Genomic DNA, 27285 nt, shown 5'->3' on the forward strand with positions numbered 1-27285 from the left:
TAAATCACATAATATCTTTATTAGGTGAGAAGTCAGCTGCTATTAATCTGATACATTTTTATCAGTATGGAAGTTATGTATAATTAACTTTCTAAACAATGATATTTATTATTTTTTGCTATAAAGACAGTTATTCTAGAAATGGGGTTGGGAATTCATTATCGTTATACATTGGGAAATAAAAAGATTTTTAAAAACCCTAGAGTCTTCGCCGCCATACTTTAATTGTATGTACATTGTCAGCACACATGGACAACCCATGAAATCTTAATTGCACTTCAAAATGAAGTTTGTTAATAAGTAACAACATGTTACAGAAATATAAACTAGTATGATTTATGAATGCAAACATTTTGGTTTTCCTATAAGAGACTGCAAATGAAAGGTGATTTTGTGATGGCTGCTGAAGATCAAAAACACAGCATTTTTAAAATGTGCATTTCAAGCCATGTTGCAAAGGCAGTTGCTCACTCTGCTGCTTAATACTGTTATGAGTGTGGGAAATGGCACAGAGAAAGGCACAAAACCTTTCTTCAAAATACCTTTGGCACTACTGCACAAAGCTCATGTGCTGGTCTTTCTTTCCCATTGGGGCAAAAGCCGTGTGGGACAAAGCAGCCTACAAAACACATCTAGTTCTTAGCATAAGAGCAATGGAACATGTCCCCAAAAGTTACATTCATCCTTGTAGCTATTTACAGAAGCACCCTGTTTATTTATTCAAATCCTAAATCTCCATGGTTACCATTAATATCAACCAAACTTTGGTTTGTTACTTCATGTCTAATATAAGTAAAAAATTAATGGCAAACACTATTTAATCACTCAAGAAAGTCAATTTTCTCTTTGTTGAGAGAATGTCATTCTCAGGTGAAGCAGGAATTTAAATTTTCTGCTTTTAGATTTTTGTTCTTGAACTGAAACAACTCTCACAAAAGAAAGATACGACTCTTCTTAATTCCATGAAATATACTGTAAGTCACTTTTTACAGAATCTTTCTGCTATGGGATAATTCACCATCACATTAAGACAGAAAGGAAGAGTAGATAAACTGAGAACATAATGTGGTTCCAAATCATCCAAGATGTAAGATTTAGAATTGAAATCCTCATGAATGGAATAGTGACATCAAATTGTACAGTATCTTTTTCTTTTCACAGTGGAGATGTAAGGTATTTAATCTTTGGTTTGGACACTTTCCTTATCAGTCACTCATTAACAAACCATCAAGTCTGCACTTCTATTCAGAGGATGCTTATACATGCAGCATGCATGGTTATTTCTATAGTTGGTTTATCTAGCTTGCAGAGGAGGCATATATCAGTTTTGCTTTAAAATTACTTTCTTTTTTGGATGGGAATATAAGATTACCAGTATATAGCACCACTTTCTTAGCCAACAACAAATAGAAATGTTAATGACAGAACATATATCATAATTCCTTGTCTTAGTATATACCAGTTATAAAATAAAGCTCTCCAAATGTTCTATACATAGTTATCTGCAGTGAGTTAACTGACTCAAAGTATGTGGGAACAGATGGCTAAGAATGTTTACATAAAGGAGCACTCATAGGAAGAAGGAGAACAAGTAATCCCCATGGGAAAATGGCAGGGGGAGGGAGAGAAGAACTACTTTATACTGATAGGCAATTATCTTCATCCTCATGGAAATGACAGCAAACCCACGAGATACAGGCAAGGAAAATAAACACACCTGTTTTTAAAATACAGTAATACAACCTCAGTTCCTAGAAAACCAGAAGAAATAGGTAAACTCCATCTTCATAAAGGAATCAATACACTTTTATAAACAATTAGATGTCTATACTTTACTAGTTTCCTCTGGTCAGCTGATTTTTAAAAGTGGGAAAGAAGGAGTCTATGGAAAGACAGCCTCAGTGTATTATATATTTGATTTGTATATGAACATGTGTAAGACAGTTACTTACAGTGCAATCCTTTGCAAGTTTACTAAGAGTAAGTCCCACTGTGTTCGGTGGGGCTTATTCTCAGAAAGGTGGGTGTAGGACTAAAACCTCACACAAAAATAAGTAACTTTATTTTGGTTTGGCCATATTTTCTCTGCTAAGTTGAAAAATGCATGTCATTTCCACGTAAGTGGCCAGAAGGTGTTTAAGTGTTACATTTTAAATAAATATCTGGTCCTGAAAATAGTTGGAACATCTTATAACATCTTCTAGCTCTATTAAACCAGAAGAATGAAGCTGCTTCTCTGCTTATTCAGTCTACCAACTTGTGTAGGTAGACACACAGATCTTATTTATAGAGAGCATCCTATCATTTAGGTAAGTCACTAATTGTGGGAATTCTTGAAAGCACAAGAAAAATGCTACTAGACATGTATGTTGCTTCCACCATTTCCAGCTCCTCCTCCATCAACACCTTCTGTGGACTGTGAGGAAGAAGGGCGGGAACTCCTGGACCGGCACTGGCCATTGAGCCCTATTGGGGTTCCCAAGCGGTGGCTCACTTGGGATGCTGTATCATCTGATTCCCAGTGGTCCAATTCTTCTCTTACAAGTCTCTCCATCTGATCCCTGTGAACTTCATTGTCACGGCCCAACCTTTCATCCTAGGTATAAATAACATAATAGATCATGAAGAGATTGCCAAAACCTTTTTAAAAACTCTACTAAAATAAATTAGGAACAAGGAATCTACTATTCCTTCTGCTTTAGAAAACTGCAGAGAAAATATCTTTTTGTGAAACAAGTTGCATACATCAATTCACTTTTTTCTAAAAGTAAGTTTACCTCTGTGACCCCATCCAAAAGTCTACTCAAGACCTCTTTCCTCTTAAGTTTTGTTTTCTCCATGACTTCCAGTTTCACAATGACAGCATCGACCTTCGAAACAATGCTGCCTATGGAATGCTCCATGCGATCGACTCGTCGAACCAACCTAGAACACAGACACTTTTTAATGTGCCAGCTGCTAATATGGCTGGATATAACTTTTAACTATTTGGTTGCACTTTTTCTGGAAGTAGTATTTCACTAAAACAGGGAGCATTTCTCTTAGGACTGTTTTAAGCTAGAATTTCTTGAAATAATTTCTGAGACTGAAATTTTTGGAAGTACTGTTTATACTCACATATAAGTCTAGAAATTTTAGTCAAAAATTGACCTCCAAAACCTGGGTTGATTTATTCAATGTAAGTCACTATAAGTACTGTACTTTAACTCTAGCTATGAGGAAACTAGATAAGATCCTCAACTATAAAGATCATAGAATAATAGAATCATAGAGTCACAGAGTTGGAAGAGATCTCAAGGACCATCTAATCCAACCCCCTGCCATGCAGGAACTCACAATCAAAGCACCCCCAACAGATGGCCATCCAGCCTCTGTTTAAAGACTTCCAAAGAAGGAGACTCCACCACACTCCGAGGGAGTGTGTCCCATTGTCAAACAACTCTTATTGTCAGGAAGATCCTCCTAATGTTGAGGTGGAATCTCTTTTCTTGTAGCTTGCATCCATTGTTTCGGGTTCTATTCTCTGAAGCAGCAGAAACCAAGCTTGCTCCATCCTCAATATGACATCTCTTCAAGTATTTAAACAAGGCTATCATATCAACTCTTAACCTTCTTTTCTTCAGGCTAAACATACCTAGCTCCCTAAGATATCATTGAATTCCCTTAGATATCACTGAATACCTAAATCAGGGTCATGAACGCCATAGTATTTCCAATGTATATGGATGGCTGTGAAAGCTGGACGGTGAAGAAAGCTGACAGGAAGAAAATCAACTCATTTGAAATATAGTGCTAGGGGAGAGTTCAAAAAAGACAAATAAATGGGTCTGAGAGCAAAAGGATTTGTGGAAAAGAAAAAAACAACAACAACTGAAAAATGGATCCAAATCTTGATCTAATTCTCTTTAGTAGATTTAACTTATCCTAAGGAACACAAAGGGAGCCAACATGATGTAGTGGTTTGAGCACTAGACTATGACTCTGGAAATCAGGCTTCAAATCCTGGCCTGGCCATGTAAACCAGCTGGGTGATCCTGGGAACGTCGCATTTTCTCAGCTCCAGAGGATGGCAAAGGTAAACCCCATGAAGAAACTTGCTGAGAAAACCCCATGATAAATTTGCCTTAGTAAATCGGAAACAACTTGAAGGCACACAAATATCAACAAACAACAAAGGAACACAGGGATTCCAGATTAAGAAAAAAAGTACACAAGACAGAACTGATTCCATTGTTGGCACAAATGATGTTTTTCAGAAATAAACACCACTGTGTTGGTCAGACTAATATTCAAAAATGTTTTACTGAAATATTTTGAAAATCAGTAATGCAACACCTAACATTACTCACACTTGAAACTCTTCATATGACACTCCACTTGAGCTGCTGCCTCTCCTCCTGGAGCTATGTCCACTGTCATCATCATCATCCTCTTCTGAGTCATCAAGGCTTCGTGGAAAACTACGACCACTCAACGGACGAGTCAGAGAGCTTCTGTCTAGCTCTAAGTCCTCCTTAGTGAAAACAAGCAAGGCTGTTCACAGTCATAATACCAAAAACACACAACACCTGCCCCATCTTTCAACCCAATCCTAATACAATTCAGGCAAAGTCACTTTTTAAAAAACAACAGCCCTACTTCTGGATCTAATAGTGAGATAGTGAGACAAACAAGTCTTACTAGAAATGAATCAGTTTTGTTAACTCACTCGCTCTTTCTCCAAATCATCTCTCATTTGTTGATGCTCCAGTTCAGTCAATTCCTGATCACCATCTTGGTCATACTTTGTAAAAATGGCTTCAATCTCAGCATCAGTATGTCCTTTTCTAGAAAGAAAAATAGCACACCTCTCTAGTTTTCCACTTAGTTATTTGAAAAGTTTCATCAAAAGGTTGCCAAAGGATCCAGAGGGCTGGAGGAGTGAATAAAGTTTTTTTTCCTTAAGAAGATTTGTGATAAAATATTATTTAAAAAATAAATAAAAATAAAACCTCATACACTTCAGTCCCCTGAATCTGTGCTGGAATTTACTATTACTAACAAGATCAAACAAAAATAGACATTAAAAATAATTGTAAAAAACACCTTTACATAAGTGGTTTGTGAAAGTGTCTTAAGGAGTAATTAGGAGTTGCAAACAGAGGAGAGAAACATCAGTCTACATGACAGACTGCACCTAAATCTTTATCATCTTCCCAAATCTACTAATTTTGACTGCTTTTGAACTGTCAGTCATCAAGATCCTCTGCATGGAATAATGTTTGAAGCATGGTAAAATAAAGAGTGATTTGTTCAGATTTACCCCTTTAGGTCTTGCCGCAGTTCATCAAAGTTTAATTTGCCTCCGCTTTGTCGTAGACTCTCCGAAATGTCATCAACTGGTGTTTTCTTCAATTTTAATTTCACCATGGCTTTGGTGTATTCCTGAAAAAGTCAGAACAGTATGTTTATTATCCAGTTAAAGTTATAACATTTCTACATTTCTTTAAATGGGCTATTTTGGACATGTTTAGAAAGCTTTTATTTATTTAAGAAAAGCATAAAATTTGGCCTCCCAACTGTAAGATGTGAATCAAATGATGAGACATTAACTCTCTGAACCCTGTTAGAAATTTATCATATATAGCCACCACCTTCCCAATTGGGGGAGGACCTGTATTTAATTGTCAGTTATCAATTGTTAAAAGAGATTCCATTCTCAAATAGACTGTGACAATGATACAATAAAAATTAAAAGCACCATGAAGATAACAAAACATCAAAAACTACAGTATTTTCTGGCGTATAAGACTACTTTTTAACCCAGGAAAATCTTCTCAAAAGTCAGGGGTCGTCTTATACGCCGGGTGTCGTCTTATAGGGCAGGTGCTGAAACTTCTGAGCCAGACTGGAGAATCTGCGGTTGCCGCATATGGTAGGGGGAGCTCAAAAACAGCTGCAGCCACATCCCCTCCGTATGTGGCAACCGCTGTACAAGTATGGTAGAAGAAAATCTGGAGACAGGGAGGGCTGGGCAGGCAGGGAGAGCTGTCCAATCCAAGCAGGCTTTGTATACAACAAGTTTTCCTGCTAAGTACCTGCATGCCATAAGCATTTGAATTAAAATTACCATATTGAAATCAAATCTGAGGTTTTTTAAAAAATTTATTTGGAAGAGGGGTAGTCTTATACGGCAAGTATATCCCAAACTCTATATTTTAACTGGAAAAGTTGGGGGTCGTCTTATACGCCCAGTCGTCTTATACGCCGGAAAATACGTAAACTAAAAAGTTGAAACAGTATATATGGTGATAAAATCACCCCAAAGACACTCCAGAGATAAATATGGGGAAAAGAATATTTAGCAAGTTAAAAGAGAAGTGAACAAGGTCTCTGCTTTGTGCCAAAAGGAATAAACAAAAGGAGATCGCAGGCAGAATTTTTGGAGGGGAAGAAGAATTCCCACTGAAAATATTCACTCACAAATTGCTTCCCATTAATTCTGCTGTTGCTGGACAAAACAAAACAAGGGAAAATGGGAGGATTTTTCTTCCATAACTATGGATGTCCCATAAAAAGTATGAAGCTAAAGTGTTGTAATTTTACACTGAAGTGTGCAGACAGACAAAAAATAATGAGCTATTTGGTTGAGGCAGCACAAATAACTGTGATACGTTTTTTACCTTTTTAATAAGATCTGACAGTTCCATTTCAGACTTCTGTTGTGCCATATCTGACTTGACCTCTGAGTATGTATCATTGATGATAGCCAAAAACATGTTCTGTTTAAGACAAGCATTTTTAAAAGTAACGACACCAAAATCTTTGATTTCATTAACTGAAATACTAAAAAGGTGCTACATTTTTGAATGAAGCATCATCACCATTGCCAAGGGCTTAAATTCTATTAATTAGTTCCCACTACTGTAGTCCCAGTGAATAAACTGTTGTCTGGAGAATGGGCTTGTAGATAAATCCAATGATTAAACAGGTCTGCTGTAAACTACAGTAGAATTTAAGTCAAGGTTTGTCCATGTCAGGGGCAGAGAGGATATAAAGAGTGTAATTTGAAAATGCTGTCATAAATTATATCAGCAGGTCAGGAGGAAAGACACCTTTTTCTTGGTCCTATCAAAAGATATTCATGTGTCTTGCATAAAAAGCATGGTAATAGCCAATCCCAGAACAGTAAATATGGTTAGTGCAGTGGGAGATTTAAAAGGCAGGCTTGATGGTCACCCCGACACACTTTTCAGCTTAATTTACTCTAGAAAGAGCAGTGAACATAATGTACAACCTGCTTTTGCGATAATGGGCAGTTCCATTCATATTCACAGCCTGTTTTGTACAGGATCTTATGTTAAACGTCTGAATAGATTTCAGTTGGGGTTCTGTTTGGTGAGTTCAGAGTGAGTTAGAAAGAATGAAACCTATAGCATTTACTCACCTCACCAGAAAAAGACAAAAGAGCCTTAACAGTGCTGACTGCTTATCCATACATTCCAGAAAACGAATGCTTCCTGACAACTACCATCTATTCTATTCTAGATCCTATGTGCATATTTAACTTTCCATTTTGACAGGTAAGGATCATGCTCTTGGGTGTATGAAGAATGTAGGAATCTATGTATCCCTGGTCCTGTTTTCAACATATATAAAAGGAATGATGAGTTTACTCTACTTCCAGTTAGCAAGCTGACATTGGAAGTAGCAACTCTCTGAGTACAAAAATACATAATACAAAACTGTTGTTAGGCCTTGCCACAAAGAAGACATTAAAAAAAATTGAACACATAAACAAACAAAATTTCTAGAAATAAGTATTTACATACCAAAAGAATGAAGAACATAAAGAACACAAATGTAGTGAAATAAACTGGTCCCAAAACTCTGTTAGTCTCTTCAACCTCTGTAAAGTCGAAATCTCCCAACAAGATGCGGAACTGTGTAAAGCTTTAAAAAGGACGACATAATTTTAGCCGATATGTCAGTGTCACAGAAGTGAAATTTGTTCAGATTCTGTCAGTGATCTCTGAAGTGGTTGTTAACTGCCCTCAAGCCAATCTTTAATCCTTCAGTATATTTTTTTCAGTCCAAAGTCAGTGATTCCTAATATTTGCATGAATAAAGTCCAAATTTAGATTCTGTATTCTACAGTTTCTCAAAGGACTGTATAGAGCTGGGGTTCCCAACCTTTTTGACTTGCGGAGCCCTTTTTAGAATCAGTTTCTATGGTGGATCCCCTAAGAGGCCTATCCTATGTCTTACAAGTTAATGGTGTTCAGGATTAGTGTTACTTTTTGTTTCTTATTATTTAATTTCATTCAATTTTTATTACTTTCATTTTCCTGGAGCAGCCATGGAGCATCTGGGAAGTGCAAGCGGAGCCATAACGGCTCCTTGGAGCACAGGTTGGGAACAGCTGGTCTAAAATTTTTGACAAACCAACAATTTTTTAAGCTGAATAGTGACTGTACAGGTAATCAGACATTTCATAACCCAATTGTTGTGTGCGTGTGTGCGCGCGCACAGTGGACCACTATCTAGGAAAACAGCCACAAATTCAAACAATGCCAATGTCTCCCTATCTTAAGCAATATACAGTTGTAGAAAAAAAAGGAAAACAAGAAAAAAGAGAAAAAACCAACTGAGAGAAAAAGGAACCTAATGGATTGATTGAAGTATATGTTTAGTCACACACAACACAGAAGAAGACCCTCAACATCCTAGGCTAATAGTCCCTCTCTTCTGTGCTAGTTGCTTATGGGTCTTAAAATATATTTAACATATGCACACACCTGGTTTTGAGAAAATAAAACTTTAAATATATTTTAACACATGATTCCACCTTTATGCTTTCCATAAAAGATTCTTAAGAGAAAAGGCAGTGAAGTTTTAATATTTAGAGAAAGGGGCAACTACACTGACTTCATTCACTGCTCAAATGAAGCAAAGCAGTCACTCCTAAGGCAAGAATGGAAAAAAATAGTTGCCTCAACCACTTTTTGCAGTCCTTTCCCAAGCTGCCCCGCTCCAAGGTTTTAGGCATATGGATGCCCATAAAGGTCAACTGTCACTCCTTAAGGCCTCCACAAGTGGAATGGCCAGTTACCTTTAACCCATTCAGTCCCCCCAGATCTGGCAATCACAAACAAATCTTACTTCTGGTTGTAGGTTTTGGCAAAAAATGATATTCTGTGTGGGAGTGTAGGGGCAAAAAGTACCCCATGACCCACAGCACTTGCCTAACCCCTGCCCTTTGGGATCACAGATCATGATGGAAAAGGGCTCCTCATTCTTTTTCATACAGAGGAACAGACAAGTATGGTGTGTGGTTACTCTTTACAGATTTGGCAAAAGGGACAATTGTCATAATAATAGCCCCTGAACACAGTCTCATGCCTGACAATGTAGATTCTACTTTGAACCAATTCTGTCAGTTGATTTTGGAATGCCAATTTTAACACTTCCTTAGAGAAATTTATTTAAAGCTAGAATTCTGGGACATGACAAGTAGAACTTTATTAAAACTCACAGAGGTTTAGCTAAATTTGATGTAAATTTCTGTATTTGAAAAAGAGGAAAGACAATTCAATGATTACTTTTAAAACGTTCCATTTTACTTACATACTGTCCTGGAAGGTACTGAAGTCATCAACTTGTGTACCAAATACTAGGTAGGCTAGTTGTGCATAGGCTATAAAAATGATGAAGAACATAATAGCAAAACCAAGAACATCTTTGGCACATCGTGACATTGTGGAAGATAACTGGCTCATTGTCTGGTTGAAGCTGATGAATTTAAAAAGCTGTTGAAAATAAAAATATTTAAAGAGCTAGGAATTCAGCAAGAGAAGACATCAGCAGCTCGAAGAATTAAACTGCTGCCTAAAATGAACTGTAATATGCTCTTTCAAGAGGTGGGTTATCAAAGAATTCAACAGACTGGTTCAGACATAACATCAAGCTATGGTTTTTGCTAATCACAATGTACAATATAAACCATTGTATGTAGTCTAAAAATAAAGGAGAACCCTAGTTTGTGTAATAATAATATACGTCTTGTAACACTTTATAGATTAACATATTTTATTATGGTATAAGCTCTTGGAGACTGAGGTCCATTTAATAAGAAGGTGGTTTGTCAACTTTCATTCCTTTCTGCCTTCTATGAGATTCCTTAGATGCTATTCCAAACAGCTGCCTCTGAGGGCAAATCAGTGGTCCAAAGACCTGAACTTGTCAGCTGAGATGTAATGCCAAATCAGTTTGCTAATACATTAAACTGTGGATTCAACCACAGATAGTTGGAAAATATTGGTTAAAATATGATGAAATCTATAGGTTGGTGTTATGACTGAATTACCTCTAACTATGATAAAATGATATAACAGAAGTTCAAGCAATTATCACCGAATTAAGGCCCTGGGCAGACAGGCCTTGTAGCACGTAATGAATACATGCTAGGGTTGCCTAGGGGCATTGCTTACAGATGCCCTGCAATCCTAGCACGTATTCCATACGTAAAAATGGCGGCGCCCTATACACATGGGCGCCGCCATTTTGACATGACAGTCGCGCCGCATCTTCGCGCTGTGTCAGGTCACTTGTGGCAGCCTAACCGCAGCACCAGAAGGAGCTCCGAAACGGAGCTCCTTTTTGGGGAGCGCCTCGTTCCCACAGCCACCAAACAGCTGCAGGAACAAAGTTGGGGGAAAGGGGTTCTCTCCTGGCAGTGACTCCCCGGGGAGTCCTGGGGCATGAAGCCCCAAGGACACCCCTTTTCGGGACCAGGGAGAAGCGGCATTTTGCTGCTTTTCCCTGGTCCCGAAAAGTGCCGTATTGGGGCCTTTGGGCTGCTGCTGTGGCTGCCCTGGCCCCAATACATGGCGCAAAGGGGCGGTCTGTATCCCGCCATAATATCAATTATGGGAAAAGTTTAGAGAAGATTCTTTCTCACATAACACTGACTAAACCATAGTCTGGCATGACTTCCACAAGCCAGAATGTGCCTAGTTATAGTTTATGACAAGGTTGGCAACTGTAGTGGTTACAGAAGTTGCATGTATCTTCTTCTTTTTTTTAATTTTTAAATTATAAACACATATACATACAAAATATAGAAAAAACAGAACAAACACATAACAAAACATTTATACTTATTTCATTTGTGTATGGCTTATTTAGTTAGGATAAACCTCCTAGTATCTCACAACTATCCTTTTTCTTTAGAAAAATATTTCCAGTTTTCTGTACATTTTGTTATACAGTGGAACCTCGCCATAGGCGGGCGCGCCATACGCGGCCTTGAACATACGCGCTCAAGCCGCGGCGCGCTTGCGGGGCAGAAGGGGTGGCGCCCCGCGCACCTCCGCGCCGCCGTGCATGAGCCCCATTGTTTACAATGGGGCTCGAGCACAGACGGAAATCGCCATACGCGGCGGGATCCGGAACGGATTCCCCCGCGTATGGCGAGGTTCCACTGTATCATGGTCCCTATGATTTACTGTTTTTATTTACTTTATGCTGTTTTATTATGTTTTTATATTAAATAATTGATAGCATAAAGTTCTATTAATAAAATCTTCTTTATTAAAGAAGAAAGCAGTTCCAATTGTTTATCCTTTTGTAGTTTTTAGTATTTGGCTAAAAATTGGAGAGATTATTAAATTTCTTCACTTTTCCTACTAATTCATCCTTCCAAATCTTGATTGAGATCTTTAAATATATACATAAGTATAACCACAGCTCATATAGTGGGGTTATACAGTAGAGAAAGAAACATTTTATAGATTATCTTTTATCATCTAATCTCAACACAGGTTATATTTCTTTATAACCTTTCAGTAAAATAATCATAATATTTAACAGTAGGGGGGGCACATTTCTTCCACATACCCCAATCTAAGGATTGTGGGGGACAATGTCACTTTGTTTTGAGGGGCTCTAGACATGTTTCAGGCCCAGAAGAGGCCTTTCCCCCCATCCAGAAAATGTCCATGTGTCACTTATTTGGAGTAATGGTTCTGCTGTGGCTTAAAAAACAGGTCAGTTTACCCTCCGAAAATGTAGTAAAAGTATCCCCTACAGGGCCCACATAGGCCATTTTCTTACTGAAGACATATGTAAAGCAGGCCACTTTCTTACTGAAGACATTTTTATGAACCTAATTCCAGTCCCCTATACAAATGAATCCTTGTTATTCAGTACATCAGAACATTTTCCAAATATTTAATTATTGCACAGCCAAAAAATCATCAATAATAGCTGTAAATCTATGAGAATTTCAAAAATAAGTTTGGATATTATATAAGAAGCCAAAAAGCAACAAAGAGCCTGTCTGAAAGCATTAAATTCTGTACTTAACTGGGTTTAATGGATTTTAGCCTTGGTATTGAATGTTCTATTTCTTGCTTTGAGTTTTAAAGAAGGAAAATGTGGAAAGACCTGCAATGTAAACTGTTTCTAAATCTAACACACCTTTGCACAAAGAACTTAAAACAGAATATGGCTATAAAGTGCCCTTGTTCGCTTGAGATATCACAAAAAAGTTTGAATTACCTTTATCCAGACGAAAAACGTGGTGATGGCTGCAATATTGTTGAACTGTGTTTGCCAATAGGCTAATGGCTCAAAATCTGGGAAGTTATTTTGATTTTCCAGCAGCTCCTTTAGCAACCTATCCACAGTAGATGTTCGATATACATTAATCCCTATAGCTGCCACTGACAGCTGAATGTAGAAAAATTATAGGTAAATAATACAGAGCATGGTACTTCATATTCAACTTCCCCGAATAAGGATACAGCAGAGTTCTATACAATAACTTCTGTCTATACAGAGTTTCTTATCTGTTGCCAAGCCAACACATGTACATTAAAGATTATTTGGGATATACTAAGGCAGACATAGATCCAAAAGCAGTCCAAAATTACTATCAAAACACTTTTGTTATCACATCAGTATATATGTGATTACAGCACAACAATGTACCTAGCACTCTTCTACAGTCACTTGGCTGGATGATCCATTGCCAGTAGTAATCCCTCTATCTTATTAACTAGAGGAACTAAGTACCCTGCAACTGCTTCGCTGAAATAGGAGGAGGTTATAATTTCAGGAACTTCTCATATTCAGAAGCACCAGCCAAACCATTGAAAGGATAGGCATGCAAGACACCTCCTTATCCACTGGGAACACACCAAGGACATTTCCTATGGACTTTTGCTCTCAGAACTATTGCTATGGCCCTGCCTTCACAAGTCTGAAAAGGCAGTAGTGTCAATATTGAAAGTTTAATATTCATCTGGCTTACCACAATGATGAGAACATCAAGACAATTCCAAAGATTTCTGAAATAGAACAGTCTGTGAATGTGAATTTCTAGGATTTCTTCTACCACGTAATAAATAATAAAGAGGCAAAAAATAATTTCACAGGCAGCTAGGAAGAAGTCGAATGCAGAGATGTAGTGGATCAACTTTACTGGCTGGAACTGCCAAGATGTAAGGAGGCCTCCTGTTGGTGGGAATTCCACCAATAACCTGCATTTAAAAAGGAATGGATATACGTAATTATTCTTGCCATTTGAATTGATTTGCATTTACTTGTTCGGGTGTTTCTATTAATGGGATCCACTCTGAAAGTACTTTTTCGCTCACAGGCACAGTATTAATTTTATTAAAAAAATATTAACACTATTTGCAACTTAATGCTGTGAAAATAACCTATCTATACTTAATTTTAGCCAAAAATTGATTAAAACCCTGGATTAACTTATCCATTGGTCAATATAAGTACAGTACCTAAACTCTTATCACAAAAGGGACCATTCCCTTTTCTGAGTAGAGTAGGTGAAAGGCAACAGCTTAGTATTTCTGGGACAATCGAAAGGAAGCATTGATCCCCTCTACTCTCCCTGCTGTGATGCAGCTTCTAGACTTTTTGAATACCTGAATGGTAAAATGCTGGTGCGGATGACTTTTTGGCACTTCCCCCCAAATGAACCCCAAGAAAGTTGACATGTGTGCATTTTTAGTCCTGCCCATGCCTGGTCACCTCCCCCACCCATTGCACAGCCACTGTTTACCATAGTAAACATCCAGTCTTTAGGGTGAACACAAACAGTTATGCCTGCCAGATTTTGTACATTCTTTGGCACTGTTTTTCTTTGCTTGCTTGTTTACATCCATTGTTGTTGTTGTTGTTGTATGCTTTCATTTCCATCTTATGATGACCCTAAGGCAAACCTATCATGTTTCTTCTTTTGGTTACACACTCCTAATAAGTTTTCACTCTCAGAATCAGACAGCTCCGTGCTTTAATGTTGCCATAAATCGAAAATGACACAAAACAAAAACCATCGACTTTTTACCAGTGAATTACCCACGTGTCATATCAAAATCACAGAATCATAGAGTTGGAAGAGACCACAAGGGCCATCCGGTCCAACCCCATGCCATGCAGGAACTCACAATCAAAGCATCCCCAACAGATGGCCATCCAGCCTCTATTTAAAAACGTCCAAAGAGACTTCACCACTCTCTGAGTGAGTGTGTTCCACTGTTGAACAGCTCTCACTGTCACAAAGTTCCTCCTAATGTTTAGGTGGAATCTTTTTTCTTGGAGCTTGCATCCATTGTTCCAGGTCTATTCTCTGGAGCAGCAGAAAACAAGCTTGCTCCATCCTCAATATGACACCCTTTCAACTACTTAAACAGGGCTATCATATCACCGCTTAGCCATCTCTTATCCAGGCTAAACATATCCAGCTCCCTAAGTCTCTCCTCGTAGGGCATGGTTTCCAGACCATTCACCATTTTGGACTGTCCTCCTCTGGACACGCTGCAGCTTTTCAACATCCTTTTTGAACTGTGGTGCCCAGAAGTGGACACAGTATTCCAGGTGGGACCTGCCCAAAGCAGAAATCCATGTCTAATATCAAACCTGCTCTTGGATAATATATGAGGTCAACTTATACATATGTGTATATGGTACGTGAAGTCCATTTTAAGGTTTTAACATCTACAGAAGATCTACATAAATACTAATCATTTTACAGACTTCTAGAAAAGACTTGTTTGCAAGTAGGCATTAGATTCATTTTATATGAATGCCTATTATTTATACTTGAATATATAAGTGCATACATACTCCCTTCACATTATAGATTAAGCTGAGAAATTAGACTAAGAAATTTGTCCAGGATCATCCCACTCATTTTATCTCTAAATAGAGCTCCTTCCAGTTCTCATTTTATATTAACAGAGATAAGGTCAAATGTATACTTCTTTATTTCACAAAGATCAAATGTGTGTGTCTGCCTATAAGAAAACTACAAGAACTTAGAGTTAGACTATACAATTCAACAATTCCTCATAATGTAAGACTCATGGTTTTTTTAATTACATTTTTTGGTGTTCAAACACAAGAATGTAAGGCTATAAGTAGCCTCACCATATCTTCTGGTGATTTAGGACAGGACTATAAATGTTCTATATTTTCATATAGATAATTTTTTTAAAAAAATCAGACCTACCTGATAATACAGAAGAGATTGATATTTGCATTGTACACTGAAAAATCAATAAATGTTGCCCTTGTGCCCCTGTCAAGCCACAAGTTGTTCTTAAGGCCAGCAATCAAGTCAGATGTCTCTTGTTTGCTTCTAGAAAGATCTTGATAATAGCCACCTCCACTGTATGTTGCAATCAGCCCCCAGTGTCTGCTCCCATTCAGATCTTTTTCACTGGTATAAGTCCAACTGAAATGCAACAGGAAGAGATCCATTGCAGCTATGACCTTGGTTTCCTAAGCAAAGTTCAATTGATCCATATTATAAACTAAGTTTAGGAAAATTTAAGAAATTCTTTCAACTTCTTCTCTTTTCATCAGAAGTAAAATGTACTGAAAAATATGGACAACTGTTATTTAAAAAACATTATTTGGTTAACAGGAATAAATTAGTGGTCCAGAAATGTCAAATAAAATAAAGTGCTTTTACAAGATACAAGAGCACAGAATTTCTATCCATTAGGCATCTATCCATTAGGCAACTGATTAAATGTTTCTCAGAACAACAAGAAATACTACTGGATATATTCATGCAGGAAAGATACATACGCAGTTCCATTTCGAAGCCCAAATGGAGCAGTGTCTTCATTACCCACAGAGTAAACATTGTAACAATCTTTAATTTCATCTTGTAAATCTTCAGGTATTGAACACGAGCCATTTCTCACTTTCAGCTGCCGCAGACGAGGTACTCCCAAAAGCAGGTTCTCATGGTAGACGAAACTTCTGTTCTCTGTCACTGTTTTATTGTTATACCACATTTCCCAATACAGTCCATCTAGCAATGGACCCTCAGCAAACTGAAATAGAAAGCAATTCCAGGGAAACTAACCACTGTTAAGATTCTGCATGCTTTGAAAGCAGACATTTTCTTTTCCATAATGGATTTAATTGCAACATTGAGCCTACCTAGAATAGTCCCACAGCTGTGTCCAATTAATTTCAATGAGTCTGCTCTAGGTAAGATTAATGATGGATGTAGTCTATTAAGTTTAAGACACAAAACTGCTGATTTCTTCTGCTCATAATATCGCAAGATTCAAAAATATTAAAAAGTTCTGAATATCAAGGCTTAACTGTTTTCCGCCTCCAAAGCTTCCTTTTCATGATGTAATGTTTTTGTATCAGTTGGAATGGATGAACAAAAGGCATGGCCACAAAGACAGCATAATTCTCTGTGTATCCCTGTTTGGTACTATATAAAATTACTTGTCCTACATGTACCTATTCAGAAATCCTGGTGAATTCAATGGGAGTTACTCCCAGCTAAATGTGTATTGGACTGCAGCTAATATGTGGTAAGAATTGTCTCTGGGATAACCAAAAGACAGGCTTTTGTATATTGGACAAGAACTAAATGCATTCTTTTCTGGATCATCAATGTGCTACCAAACTGGGAAATATACAAGGCAGGTGAACTAGTGGTACCTGATTTCTGTGTAAAACTGTATTATAGCCTAAAATAAACAGTCAAACAATACAAATCTTTTTAGGATTGTGATGGGCAAAGATAACGTATACTATCTATATGCTACACATATCACTTTAAGATAGCAATGCTCAAAAATCAAATTCCAATTTATACCTTCCAGAAGTCTTCCATTGTGGACAAAGTTTTGAAGTTGATCTTCCCCATTTTTGATACAGGTGTATCTAGAAAGAGCTGTGACATTATCCTTGTGTAGTAGTACATATTAGAACTCACCATCCCATAAGACACTGTAAACATGAATTTTGGAGATTAAAAAGCACTTCAAACACATTTTAAAACACCAAGGACCTCATACATGCCATATAGCATGAAATAATATAGTTCTATCTATGTGATAATACAATAGACATCCCAGTAAGTGATATCAGAAATTCATGGAACAATGCAGGGCTGATCTAGACTCAGCAGAGGAACTGGATCTAATGCAAAATTGACCCAGACAAAGTAACCTCCAATCCAAATTTTGATATTCAGTATCTCCAATTTCAGGCCCTGCCCCATCACTGTATCACTGGCCCCATTACAGGCAGGCTCTGATGATACCAAAGGCAGTGGTAAGCAGCTGTTAGATACCTGGGAATAAGTTCCCAAAGCACCAAGAGCTGCCAGAGAGAGGAGGATGTCCATTTTTTCTCTGTTGCCCTAGAGGGGAGGACCTGGTCTAATTGATTTAAGTTGCCAGAGAGTAGATTTCAACTAAACATTAGAAGGAACTTCTTGATGGTAAAATAAGTTTGTCAATGGAACAAATTACCTAGAGGGAGGATGGGATCTCTTTTTCTAGATCTCTTTAAAAAGAGGCTGGACAGCTACTTGATGGGGATGCTGTAGCTGGAGTTCTTACATTCAGTGAGGAGTTGGACTTCATGGCCTCTGAAACTCCTTCCAACTCTTTTTGATTCTATGACAGTTGTATATTTGCCATAATATTTAAGTATATTCATACAATAATTTTCATCCTTTTCAGGGCCATCTTTTATTTCAACCCTCAACATACTTCTTTCTAATATTCCTTCCCTTCTCTCTTTCTTTTTCCTCTCTTCAAGAGAACAACAGTACCAGTCTTCTTTTTGTAACCCATTTTAAACCAAGTCATAATCTAGTTTTAAGTACCAAATTGCTGGTTCAAGAGTATAAAGTTATATTCATTAACCTAAATATCTGAGAAAAGAAAAAAACAAACTGCTACAGTTTTTTAAAATGGTGCTTACATTCCCAGGGTATTTGGTATCTAAAACTGTCTGGAAATTAGAATGACAAAATTTCATTGAAGCTCTTAATACAATCTCAAATCCAATTAATTAGCTAACCAAGTAGTTAATGTTTATAGTCTCTAGATGAAATAAACTTTGCAGGAGACAGGACTGCAGACTAACAGAAGGTCTTATGGTGTCCTACACTTCTCTAAGATGCAATGATACTGGGATGAGCACACATTATGTGCATTAAGACAGAAGAAACTAGTAAAGAAACAGTACTATCAACACATACATGTCATCCTGTTGATTTCCGTTGGTGTGCTAATGGTAATAACTATGAAAATGTATTAATGAAAAAAGGGTTTTCTTTTTTTTCTGCAGAGAAGAGAAGACAGAATGGAATACAATCTCTATATCTACAAGTTTGTAGAAAATGCATAGCTATACTGAATCAGAGAAGTCAAAGAACTATTACATATGAATCATGGTGCCAACCTAAAACTTAGAAATAACTACAGCAGCCTTGAAAATGGAAAGCTTTTAAAACACATACACACTAAATATAATTATCTGTTACATACAATAGTTACTAACATTCATGATATAATACCACCAAAATGAATACTTACAGATGGAGAGGACCAGGAGAAACATCATGTACGTGATTAGTTCTCGTAGGACACTTTTCAGGTATTTCTCTCTGGTTGTGGTTTCTTCCATTAGTCTTGTACCCCACAGACCTTGATGAAGCAGCATTAGCAGGCAGCCAAACAAAAACAATAACAACAAAAACAAAAAACAGTGAGATATTAGCATGTTCAGTTGTTCTCATACCAATTGGACAAAATGTTGCCATTATTCAGACTTAAATGGATTTTCTCTAACATTATTTCCCCCCTTACACGTTGTACCAGATGTATCTTATAAAATACTGTATTGTATTGCTTTATCATTTAGTTGTATCAGTTAGCTAGTGGATAAAGAGTAAAGAGAATTCATCACTGAAGAAGACTGCTGACACAATTGTGCATATACAGGATGATAAAGCCTAGCAAGTTGACAGTGTACACCAGTACCTCTATGGCGCACAGAGGTTTACTGAAAAACTAGCAAATGTATCCAGCTTCACTTGGGTTCAAACTTGCTATCCCAACAGCACCCTAAAACTAAGGGTGGCTCAGTGAAATATTGTAGGCTACAGCAGCATGGTTTGAACACAGGACTATCAATCTGGAGACTAGGGTTTGAATCCTGGCCATGGAAACCCACTGGGTGGCCTTGGATAAGTCATACTCTCTCAGCTTCAGAGAATGGCAATAGCAAACCCCCTCTGAAGAAATTTGCCCCAAAAAAACCATAATAGGTTCACCTTAGGATCACCATAAGTTGGAATGGCACACCACAACCACAACAGACTTTATATGCACAATAAGCCAAAATGAATAAACAGATGCTCTTGTACTTTGGACATACCATGAAATGGCATGACTCATTGGAAAATATAACAATGCTTCATAAAATACAGTAGAAGGCAATAGGAAAAGAGGAAACTGTTTAATCTGTGGATTGTTTAAAACAAGGAAGCTACAGTAGAGAGCTTGGAAAACCTGAGCAAGGCAGCAGATGACCAGTGCTCTTGGAGGTTTGCTATTCTTAGAGTTGCCATAAGTCAAAGCTGACTTGATAGCAAGTAAAAACAAAAATGGTTGGTCAGATATTTGAATGGATACCTCACATTCTGCCCATAAGCAGAAAAAAATGAAATGCATAGATACAGAATGGGGGATACTTGGCTTGACAACAGTACATGGGATAACAGTACTAGGAGTCCTAGTAGACCACAGGTTGAACATAAGTCAACAGTATGATGCAGCACCTAAAAAGGCCAATGCAATTCCAGGCTGCATTAATAGGAGTATAGTGTCTAGAGATCAAGGGAAGTAATAGTGCCATTCTATTCTGCCTTGGTCAGGCTGCACCTAGAATACAGTTCTGGGCACAATTCAAAAAGGATGTTTAGAAGCTGGAGCGTATCCAGAGGAGGGAGACCAAAATAGTGAAAGGTCTGGAATGTCAGGAAAAAGCAACATGGGATATATAGTCACAAGAAATATAACATGTATATGAATGTATTTGAAAGTAACATGACACAGCAAAAGCTATTGAAATGGCACATAGGTGTTGCATATAATGTAATTAGAAGTTCCTAAAAGCCAAGGACACATGTGGCAAGGACAAAGTGAAAAGGTGCAAATTGATATCACCTGAAAGTCATTGAGTGGACAGCAATGTATGATGCAATATGAGGTAAAGATTGAGCCAAGTATGATATGTCAATCATAATGTATGTACACGCCCAGGAGGTGGCAACTGTATAATGAATGGAGCGACAAATGCCTATATAAGCAATAATGTATGGCAATATTTTTTGTGGGTATTGAGGAGTGTAGTAGTGTGAGTTTTGTGAGTAGTGAATTGTTTTGTGCATAGTGTATATATTAGAATAAAAGTAGATCTTTTATAGAAGACTACTGTGTTGACTGGTGTCTTGAGAGAAGAACAAGAACCAGCAGACTTCAGAGAAGATTGGAAGACATCTTCAGCCAATTCTTAGAGCTACTGGTCAAACTGGTTGTTCTTCCGCTGACCAGGGGGGTGAGAGTGAAAGCCAGGAGAAGAGCTGCAACTCCCATCATCCCTAACATGGAAACCATGCTTTATATGAGGAGAGATTTAGGGAGCTGCATATGATTAGCCTGGAGAAGAGGACGTTAAGAGGTAATATGATAGCCCTGTTTAAGTATTCAAAGGGGTGTCATATTGAGGCTACAGCAAGCTTGTTTTCTGCTGTTCCAGAGAATGGATCCGAACTACAGGAAAAGAGATTCCACCTCAAAATTAGGAGGGCCTTCCTGACAGTAAGAGCTATTTGACAGAGGAACACACTCCCTCAAAGTGTGGTGGAGTCTCTTTCTTTGGAAAAAAAATTCTTTGTTTTATGCAAAGGAGCGCTGCTAAAAATTGCTGAATGATCCCCATTCCCATGGTAGGATTCTCCCTGAAGAAACAAAAGTCTTGCACATTCTATGCCCTTCTACAACTAAGGTCCAAAACACACTGCATAAATAATCCAGTTTGATACCGTTTTAACTGCCCTCGCTCAATGCTAGGGAATTGTGGGAGATGTAGTTTTGTGAGGCATTTAGCCGCCTCTACCAGAGATACCTGTGGTGCCACAATAAACTACAGTTCCCAGGGTTCCCTATCATTGAGCCAGCGCAGTTAGAGCAGTTTCAAACTGGATTATTTCTGCAGTGTGGTTTGAATCTAAATCTGTAACCAAACCTTCTTTAGGTCTGTTTCAACTTCCTCCTGCATCTGTTTTTCTTTTGTCTCAAATTTTAAACTGTACATGCCTGGGGATGCATCTACACTGTAGAAATAATGCAGTTTCACACCACTTTAACTACTGTAGCTCCCCCCTATGGAATTCTGGGATTTGTAGTTTTACAAGAGCTTTAGCTTTCTTTGTGAGGTGCAGGTGCCTCGCAAAATTAGAAACCCCAGGATTTTGAAGGATGGAGCCAGAGCAGTTGAAGTGGTGTCAAACTGCAATATTTGTAGTGTTGATGCACCCTAGGCAAGAACCATGTGCTTGTCTACTCTATAAAAAAATCACACACACCGATGGCATTATAGAAATGATCGATAAGCAAACTAGGCATGAAAAAAGTCTGAATGGGATATGAAAGAAACTGTTTACAAAAACTCATGCCACATTAAAACAACTGGCATCTAATATAGCATATTCCTATTTGTCTTTTTTACTACTGTGTGTTCAGATGGCTACACTTCTGGAATGTGTACCGAGATGGTTATCCTAAACTGGAACAAATGAACAAACACTGGTTGACTAGGCAACAGAAAGCTTGAAATGCACTTTCTGAGTTGGAATCTGCAAGCCTTGGCAGGGAATATATAAAATACACACACGGAGAGAAAGAGGTCTCCTAATGTTTTCCAACATGGTTCCCTGTAATAAAAAACACAAGGATATTCTATGATTCTTGCTGTTTGTGGTTTTGAACTGACGTACACCCCTCTAAAATATGCATGGATTTGAGCATCCAGCAGTATATACAGTATGCTTACAATTCAGCTTGGAGCCCAAAGCAAAGTCTCCTTATTTTTCTAGCAGGTTTCCAATAACAGCATTAATGTTAGCCCTGATTTTTCATTTAGGAAATTTTGACTTTTGAAATGTTTTTTAATGAGACCTGGTTTTTGGGACTGTTCAGTGCATGAGTGAGGCTTAATGGAGGTGGAAGGAAAATTATTCTCCAATGAAAAATGGTTATAAGATGGACAACTTTCTTGTATGCCAGTGTCAGCATAGAATGGGTAACTTGCAAATTCATAGAATCATAGAATCGTAGAGTTGGAAGAGACCACTAGGGCCATCCAGTCCAACCCCCTGCCATGCAGGAAATCCAAATCAAAGCATCCCTGACAGATGGCCATCCAGCCTCTGTTTAAAGACCTCCAAGGAAGGAGACTCTATCACCTTCCGAGGAAGTGCATTCCACTGTCGAACAGCCCTTACTGTCAGGAAGTTCCTCCTAATGTTCAGGTGGAATCTCTTTTCCTGTAGCTTGCATCCATTGTTCCGGGTCCTGTTCTCTGGAGCAGCAGAAAACAAGCTTGCTCCCTCCTCAATATGACATCCTTTCAAATATTTAAACAGGGCTATCATATCACCTCTTAACCTTCTTTTCTCCAGGCTAAACATCCCCAGCTCCCTAAGTCGTTCCTCATAGGGCATGGTTTCCAGACCCTTCACCATTTTTGTCACCCTCCTTTGGACACGCTCCAGTTTCTCAATGTCCTTTCTGAATTGTGGCGCCCAGAACTGGACACAATATTCTAGGTGGGGCCTGACCAAAGCAGAATAAATACTACAAAATTGTAGTATTTCTTACCATTATGCTCCCACTAGGACTACTGGGATTTGAAGTCCAACAAAATCTAGAGTTGCAAGATTACCATTGGCTCAAATCCATGTTATCTTGCACTAGAGTAGATCCGTAAGATGAATGGGACTTGTCAAATAAATAGTTAGGCAAATCTCATTAATTCAACTGGTCTATTCTAGCTAGAACTAACAATACAATTTATCCTCTAGACATTAGGAGAAGGAATTGTGGTTCTGGAAACAGAAATCTTCAGTGCAAAATGGATAGGAAACCCTAAAATCATAGAATAATAGAGTTGAAAAAGACCACAAGGGCCATCCAGTCCAACCCCCGGCCATGCAGGAAATCTCAATCAAAGCATACCCGACAGATGGCCATCCAGCCTCTGCTTAAAGCCCTCCAAGGAGGGAGACTCCACTACATTCTGAGGGAATATGTTCCACTGTTGGACAGCCCTTGCTGTCAGGAAGTTTCTCCTAATGTTGATGTGGAATCTCTTTTCGTGGAGCTTGCATCCATTGTTCCGGATCCTAGTCTCTGGAGCAGCAGAAAACAAGCTTGCTCCCTCAATGTGACATCCCTTCAAATATTTCAACAGGGCTATCATATCACCTCTTAATCTTCTCTTCTCCAAGCTAAACATCCCCAGCTCCCTAAGTCATTCCTCATAGGACATAGTTTCTAGGCCTGATTGTTGCCAAATACTGTAAAAAGTGTTAACATGGCTGATTCACAAATACATATTCGTCTAATATCTACATTAAGTGTGCTTCTGTATGCAAGTGGGCCAGCCACACTATGCCAGAGACAACCTTTGTAACTCCTCAAAAACCCTCAATCTACTGCCCATTCAGATGTACAACAAGAAAGTTATGCATATTTTCTGTGTCCATCTGTGTGATTTTTAATACCTGATGGGTTTAGGTTTTACATTTTATTCTTAATATTATTCTCTGCCTTAGGAATTTATTTGAGCTGAAAGATCAGACTAGTATGTCAGTTCTAGAATTGTTCTTATGTGCCATCAAGTCAGCTTCAACTTATGGTGACTCTATGAAATTCTAAATACACACATAAATCAGGGCTGCAACTTTACTGGGACAATTATTAACCATTTTAGGGTCCCTTCATGCTACACAATTATAGCACTACAACTCCACTTTAACTGCCATAGTTCTATTCTATGGAATCCTAGGATTTGTGGTTCAGGAAGGGTTATTTTGAATTCTCATCCAGAGTACTAGTGCCTCAAGGCAGATGTTTGGGGAGCAGTGGTGTCACAGGTGAATGCCACAACCCATTTCTGCCTAAAAGCAGATGTTTGGGAAGTAGTGGAGTCACCCCCTATTAGTAGTGCAGTCTGCATTGCTCAACCCCTAATAATGCCCCTACTCACACCATCTCTTAAGCATATGACACATGTGAAAGCCACAGCCTCTTTGTGCTCAAAGGCAGATGTTTGGGGAGCAGTGGGATCACTCCCTCTTAGAAGTGCAGTCCGCACCCCTACGCTTCTGAGTGACACCCGTTCACACATTCTCTTCAGCGTTTTAAACAGTCACATGTAAATGCCTCAGCCCCTCTCCCCCCAAAGGCAAATGTTTGAAGAGCAGTGGTGTCACCCCTTCTTACTAGTGCAGTCTGAAGCCCTCCAGACAATCCTTGTGACGCCCCTGCTCCCACCATCTCTTCAGCATATTAAAAGGTTGCAGGCAAACACCACAGCCCCTTTATGCAAAAAGTAGATGTTTCGGGGAGGAAGTGGTGTCACCCTCTCTTAGTAGTGCTGTCCAGAACCCCCATACCCCCATAATGATGCCTTTGCTCACACTATTTCTTCAGCATGTTAAAAGGATGCAGGTGAATGCCCCACTGCATTTCTACCCAAAAGCAGATGTTTGGGGAGCAGTGGTGTCGCCTTCTCCTAGTAGTGCAGTTGCACTTGCACATCTCCCCAAGTGATGCCTCGGTTCACACCATCTCTACAGCGTTTTAAAAGGATGCAGGAGAACATCCTAGTCTGTTGCGACCCAAAGGCACATGTTTGGGGTGTAGTGGGGTCACCCTCTCTTAGTAGTGCAGCCCACAAACCCACACACCCCTAGTAACTTCCCTGCTCACACCATCTGATCACCATTTTAAAGGAGCTTAGCAGACAAGGGAAATTGGAAGTATAATCTAATGGCAATCTGAATGCAATCATGGGCTTTCATGTTATTGCGTGATAGACTACCACATGCAATTTTGGGCAATGGCAAGCTATTTTCAAGCAATGGGAAGTCAGTTTGAACGCAATTTGAATTCACGTAAATTCACTGAACTAGCGAATTCACGTGAATGCGTTCTAGCCCCACTTTCTTTTCATTTGAAATTAAGAGAAATTCTTCTCGTGTGATAAACTCCAAAGAGATGCATGTGGACACCTCAGTCCCTTTACGCAGATGTTTGGGGGCCAGTGGGATCACCCCCTTAGCAGCGCAGTCCACATCTCACACATCCAGCCGAGTGACACCCTTGAGGACACCATCTCTTCAGCATTTAGCCCCCTACCCCTAATGATGCCCTTACTGAAAATATCCCTTCAGCATTTCAAAGGGTCACAGGTGAACTCCACTGCCCCATTCTCCCCAGAGGCAGATGTCTGGCGTGGGGGGCAGCGGTATCACCCCCTTAATAATGCAGTCTGCACCCCCTTAACCCTAATGTTGCTTTTACTCACAATATCCCTTAGCATTTCAAAGGGTCACAATTGAACTCCACTACCCCTTTCCCCCCCAAAGAAAGGGAGGGAAGCAGTGTCATCCCCTCTTAGTAATGCAGTCTGCACCCCCTTAACCCTAATGATGCCCTGACTCAAACTATCCCTTCAGCATTTCAAAAAGGGTCACAGGCAAACGCCTCTGCCCCTTTTATGCCCAAAAGCAGATAGATATTTGGGGGAGCAGTAGTGTCACCCCCCTTTTAGCAGTACACCCCCCACATGCAACCCAGGGGCACCCCTGTTGACACTGTCCCTTAAGCATTATAAAGGGTCGCAGGTGGGCACCAAGAGCCCCTTGATGCCCAGTGGAGCAGTGGGGTGCCACCCTGTTTTAATCGTGCACCCTCCTTGGGTGGCCTCTGGGGGCAAAGTGGGGCGAAGATGAATAAGGAGGAGGAGGAGGAGGAGGAGGAGAAAGGGAGCTGCGGGGAGGGCCTCACCCCTGAGGCGGCGGGCCAGGCCTTTGGCCCAGGCCACGCGGCGAGGCGGGGGCTCCTCCTCGGCCTCTCCTCCTCCTCCGTGAGGGAAAGGCGAAGGCAGCGCCTGCTCCAAGGAGTGGGGTCTCCCCGCCGCCATTTTGCCTCCCTCCTGCTCTCCTTCTTTCTCCCTCTTCCTCCCGAGTTCGGCGCCTCCATTCCTGGGCCCCTGCCCTGAGGAAAGCGAAGGCGAGGCCGCTCCTGCTGCTGCTCCTGCTGCTGAGGCCCACTCCGCCTCCATTTGGAGCACGGGCCCCGAGGCCGCCCTGGCCGCCTTCTTCTTCCCCTTCTCCTCCTCCTCGGCCTCGAAGCCCGGGTTGTCCCTGCTCCAGGCCTGCCTCGAGCAGGAGGAGAGCGGCGGCGAAGGCGACACGGAGGAGGAGGAGGAGGAGGAGGAGCCCCGAGGGGGCTCTCGCAGGCGGCCCAGCTCCAGCTGCTCCAGGCCCGCCATGGGCGCCGACGGACGAGGGGAGCCTTCCCTGCCGCCTTCCCCGCCTCCTTGGCCCGGCTGCCGATGGATGGAGGGGAGCCAGGAGGGAGGCAGGGAGGGCTGCCGAATCCGGCCTCCTCCTCCTCCTCCTCCTCGGCCATCCTTCTTTTCCTCGACCTGGCCTTCATTTCAGCCTCCTCTCCAGAGGAGTTCCCAAAGGGCCTCCATTTTGAGCATCACCAGAGGGATGGTCCTCCTTTTCCAGGACGTGGCCATTTGCATTTTCTATCCAGGGGGGAGTCCAAAAGGTCCTCTAATTTTGAGCATCACTGATGTGACCAGAAGCCCTCCTTTTCCACAATGTGTCCTTCATTTGAATACTCTGTCCAGGAGGAATTGCAA

At 39.8% G+C, this 27285-nt stretch overlaps 1 protein-coding gene across 3 annotated transcripts; it reads right to left on the bottom strand.

Annotated features, from left to right (window-relative positions):
- LOC149313156 (polycystin-2-like) lies at positions 1 to 26917 on the bottom strand. Of its 3 annotated transcripts, none has more exons than XM_089526144.1 (15): positions 26418 to 26917; positions 18873 to 18983; positions 17138 to 17271; positions 16102 to 16352; positions 15518 to 15742; positions 13295 to 13523; positions 12541 to 12711; positions 9607 to 9788; positions 7812 to 7932; positions 6663 to 6761; positions 5303 to 5424; positions 4709 to 4826; positions 4350 to 4510; positions 2778 to 2925; positions 1 to 2596 (listed from the first exon to the last, which is right to left on the bottom strand). In XM_089526144.1, exons 1-15 carry the CDS (start codon positions 26902 to 26904, stop codon positions 2357 to 2359), a joined length of 2799 nt encoding a protein of 932 aa, XP_089382270.1. In that variant the 5' UTR covers positions 26905 to 26917; the 3' UTR covers positions 1 to 2356. The 3 variants fall into 3 exon arrangements, with proteins under 3 accessions (XP_089382270.1, XP_089382269.1, XP_089382271.1); XM_089526143.1 differs by having other exon boundaries at positions 4350 to 4513; XM_089526145.1 differs by lacking the exon at positions 26418 to 26917 and adding an exon at positions 23580 to 26379 and having other exon boundaries at positions 4350 to 4513.
- Positions 26918 to 27285: the final 368 nt, after the last annotated feature.

Source organism: Sceloporus occidentalis, unplaced genomic scaffold (genome assembly GCF_023333645.1).
Source record: "Sceloporus occidentalis isolate IW3139 unplaced genomic scaffold, rSceOcc1.0.p SCAF_5, whole genome shotgun sequence".
Classification (NCBI taxonomy): domain Eukaryota; kingdom Metazoa; phylum Chordata; class Lepidosauria; order Squamata; family Phrynosomatidae; genus Sceloporus; species Sceloporus occidentalis.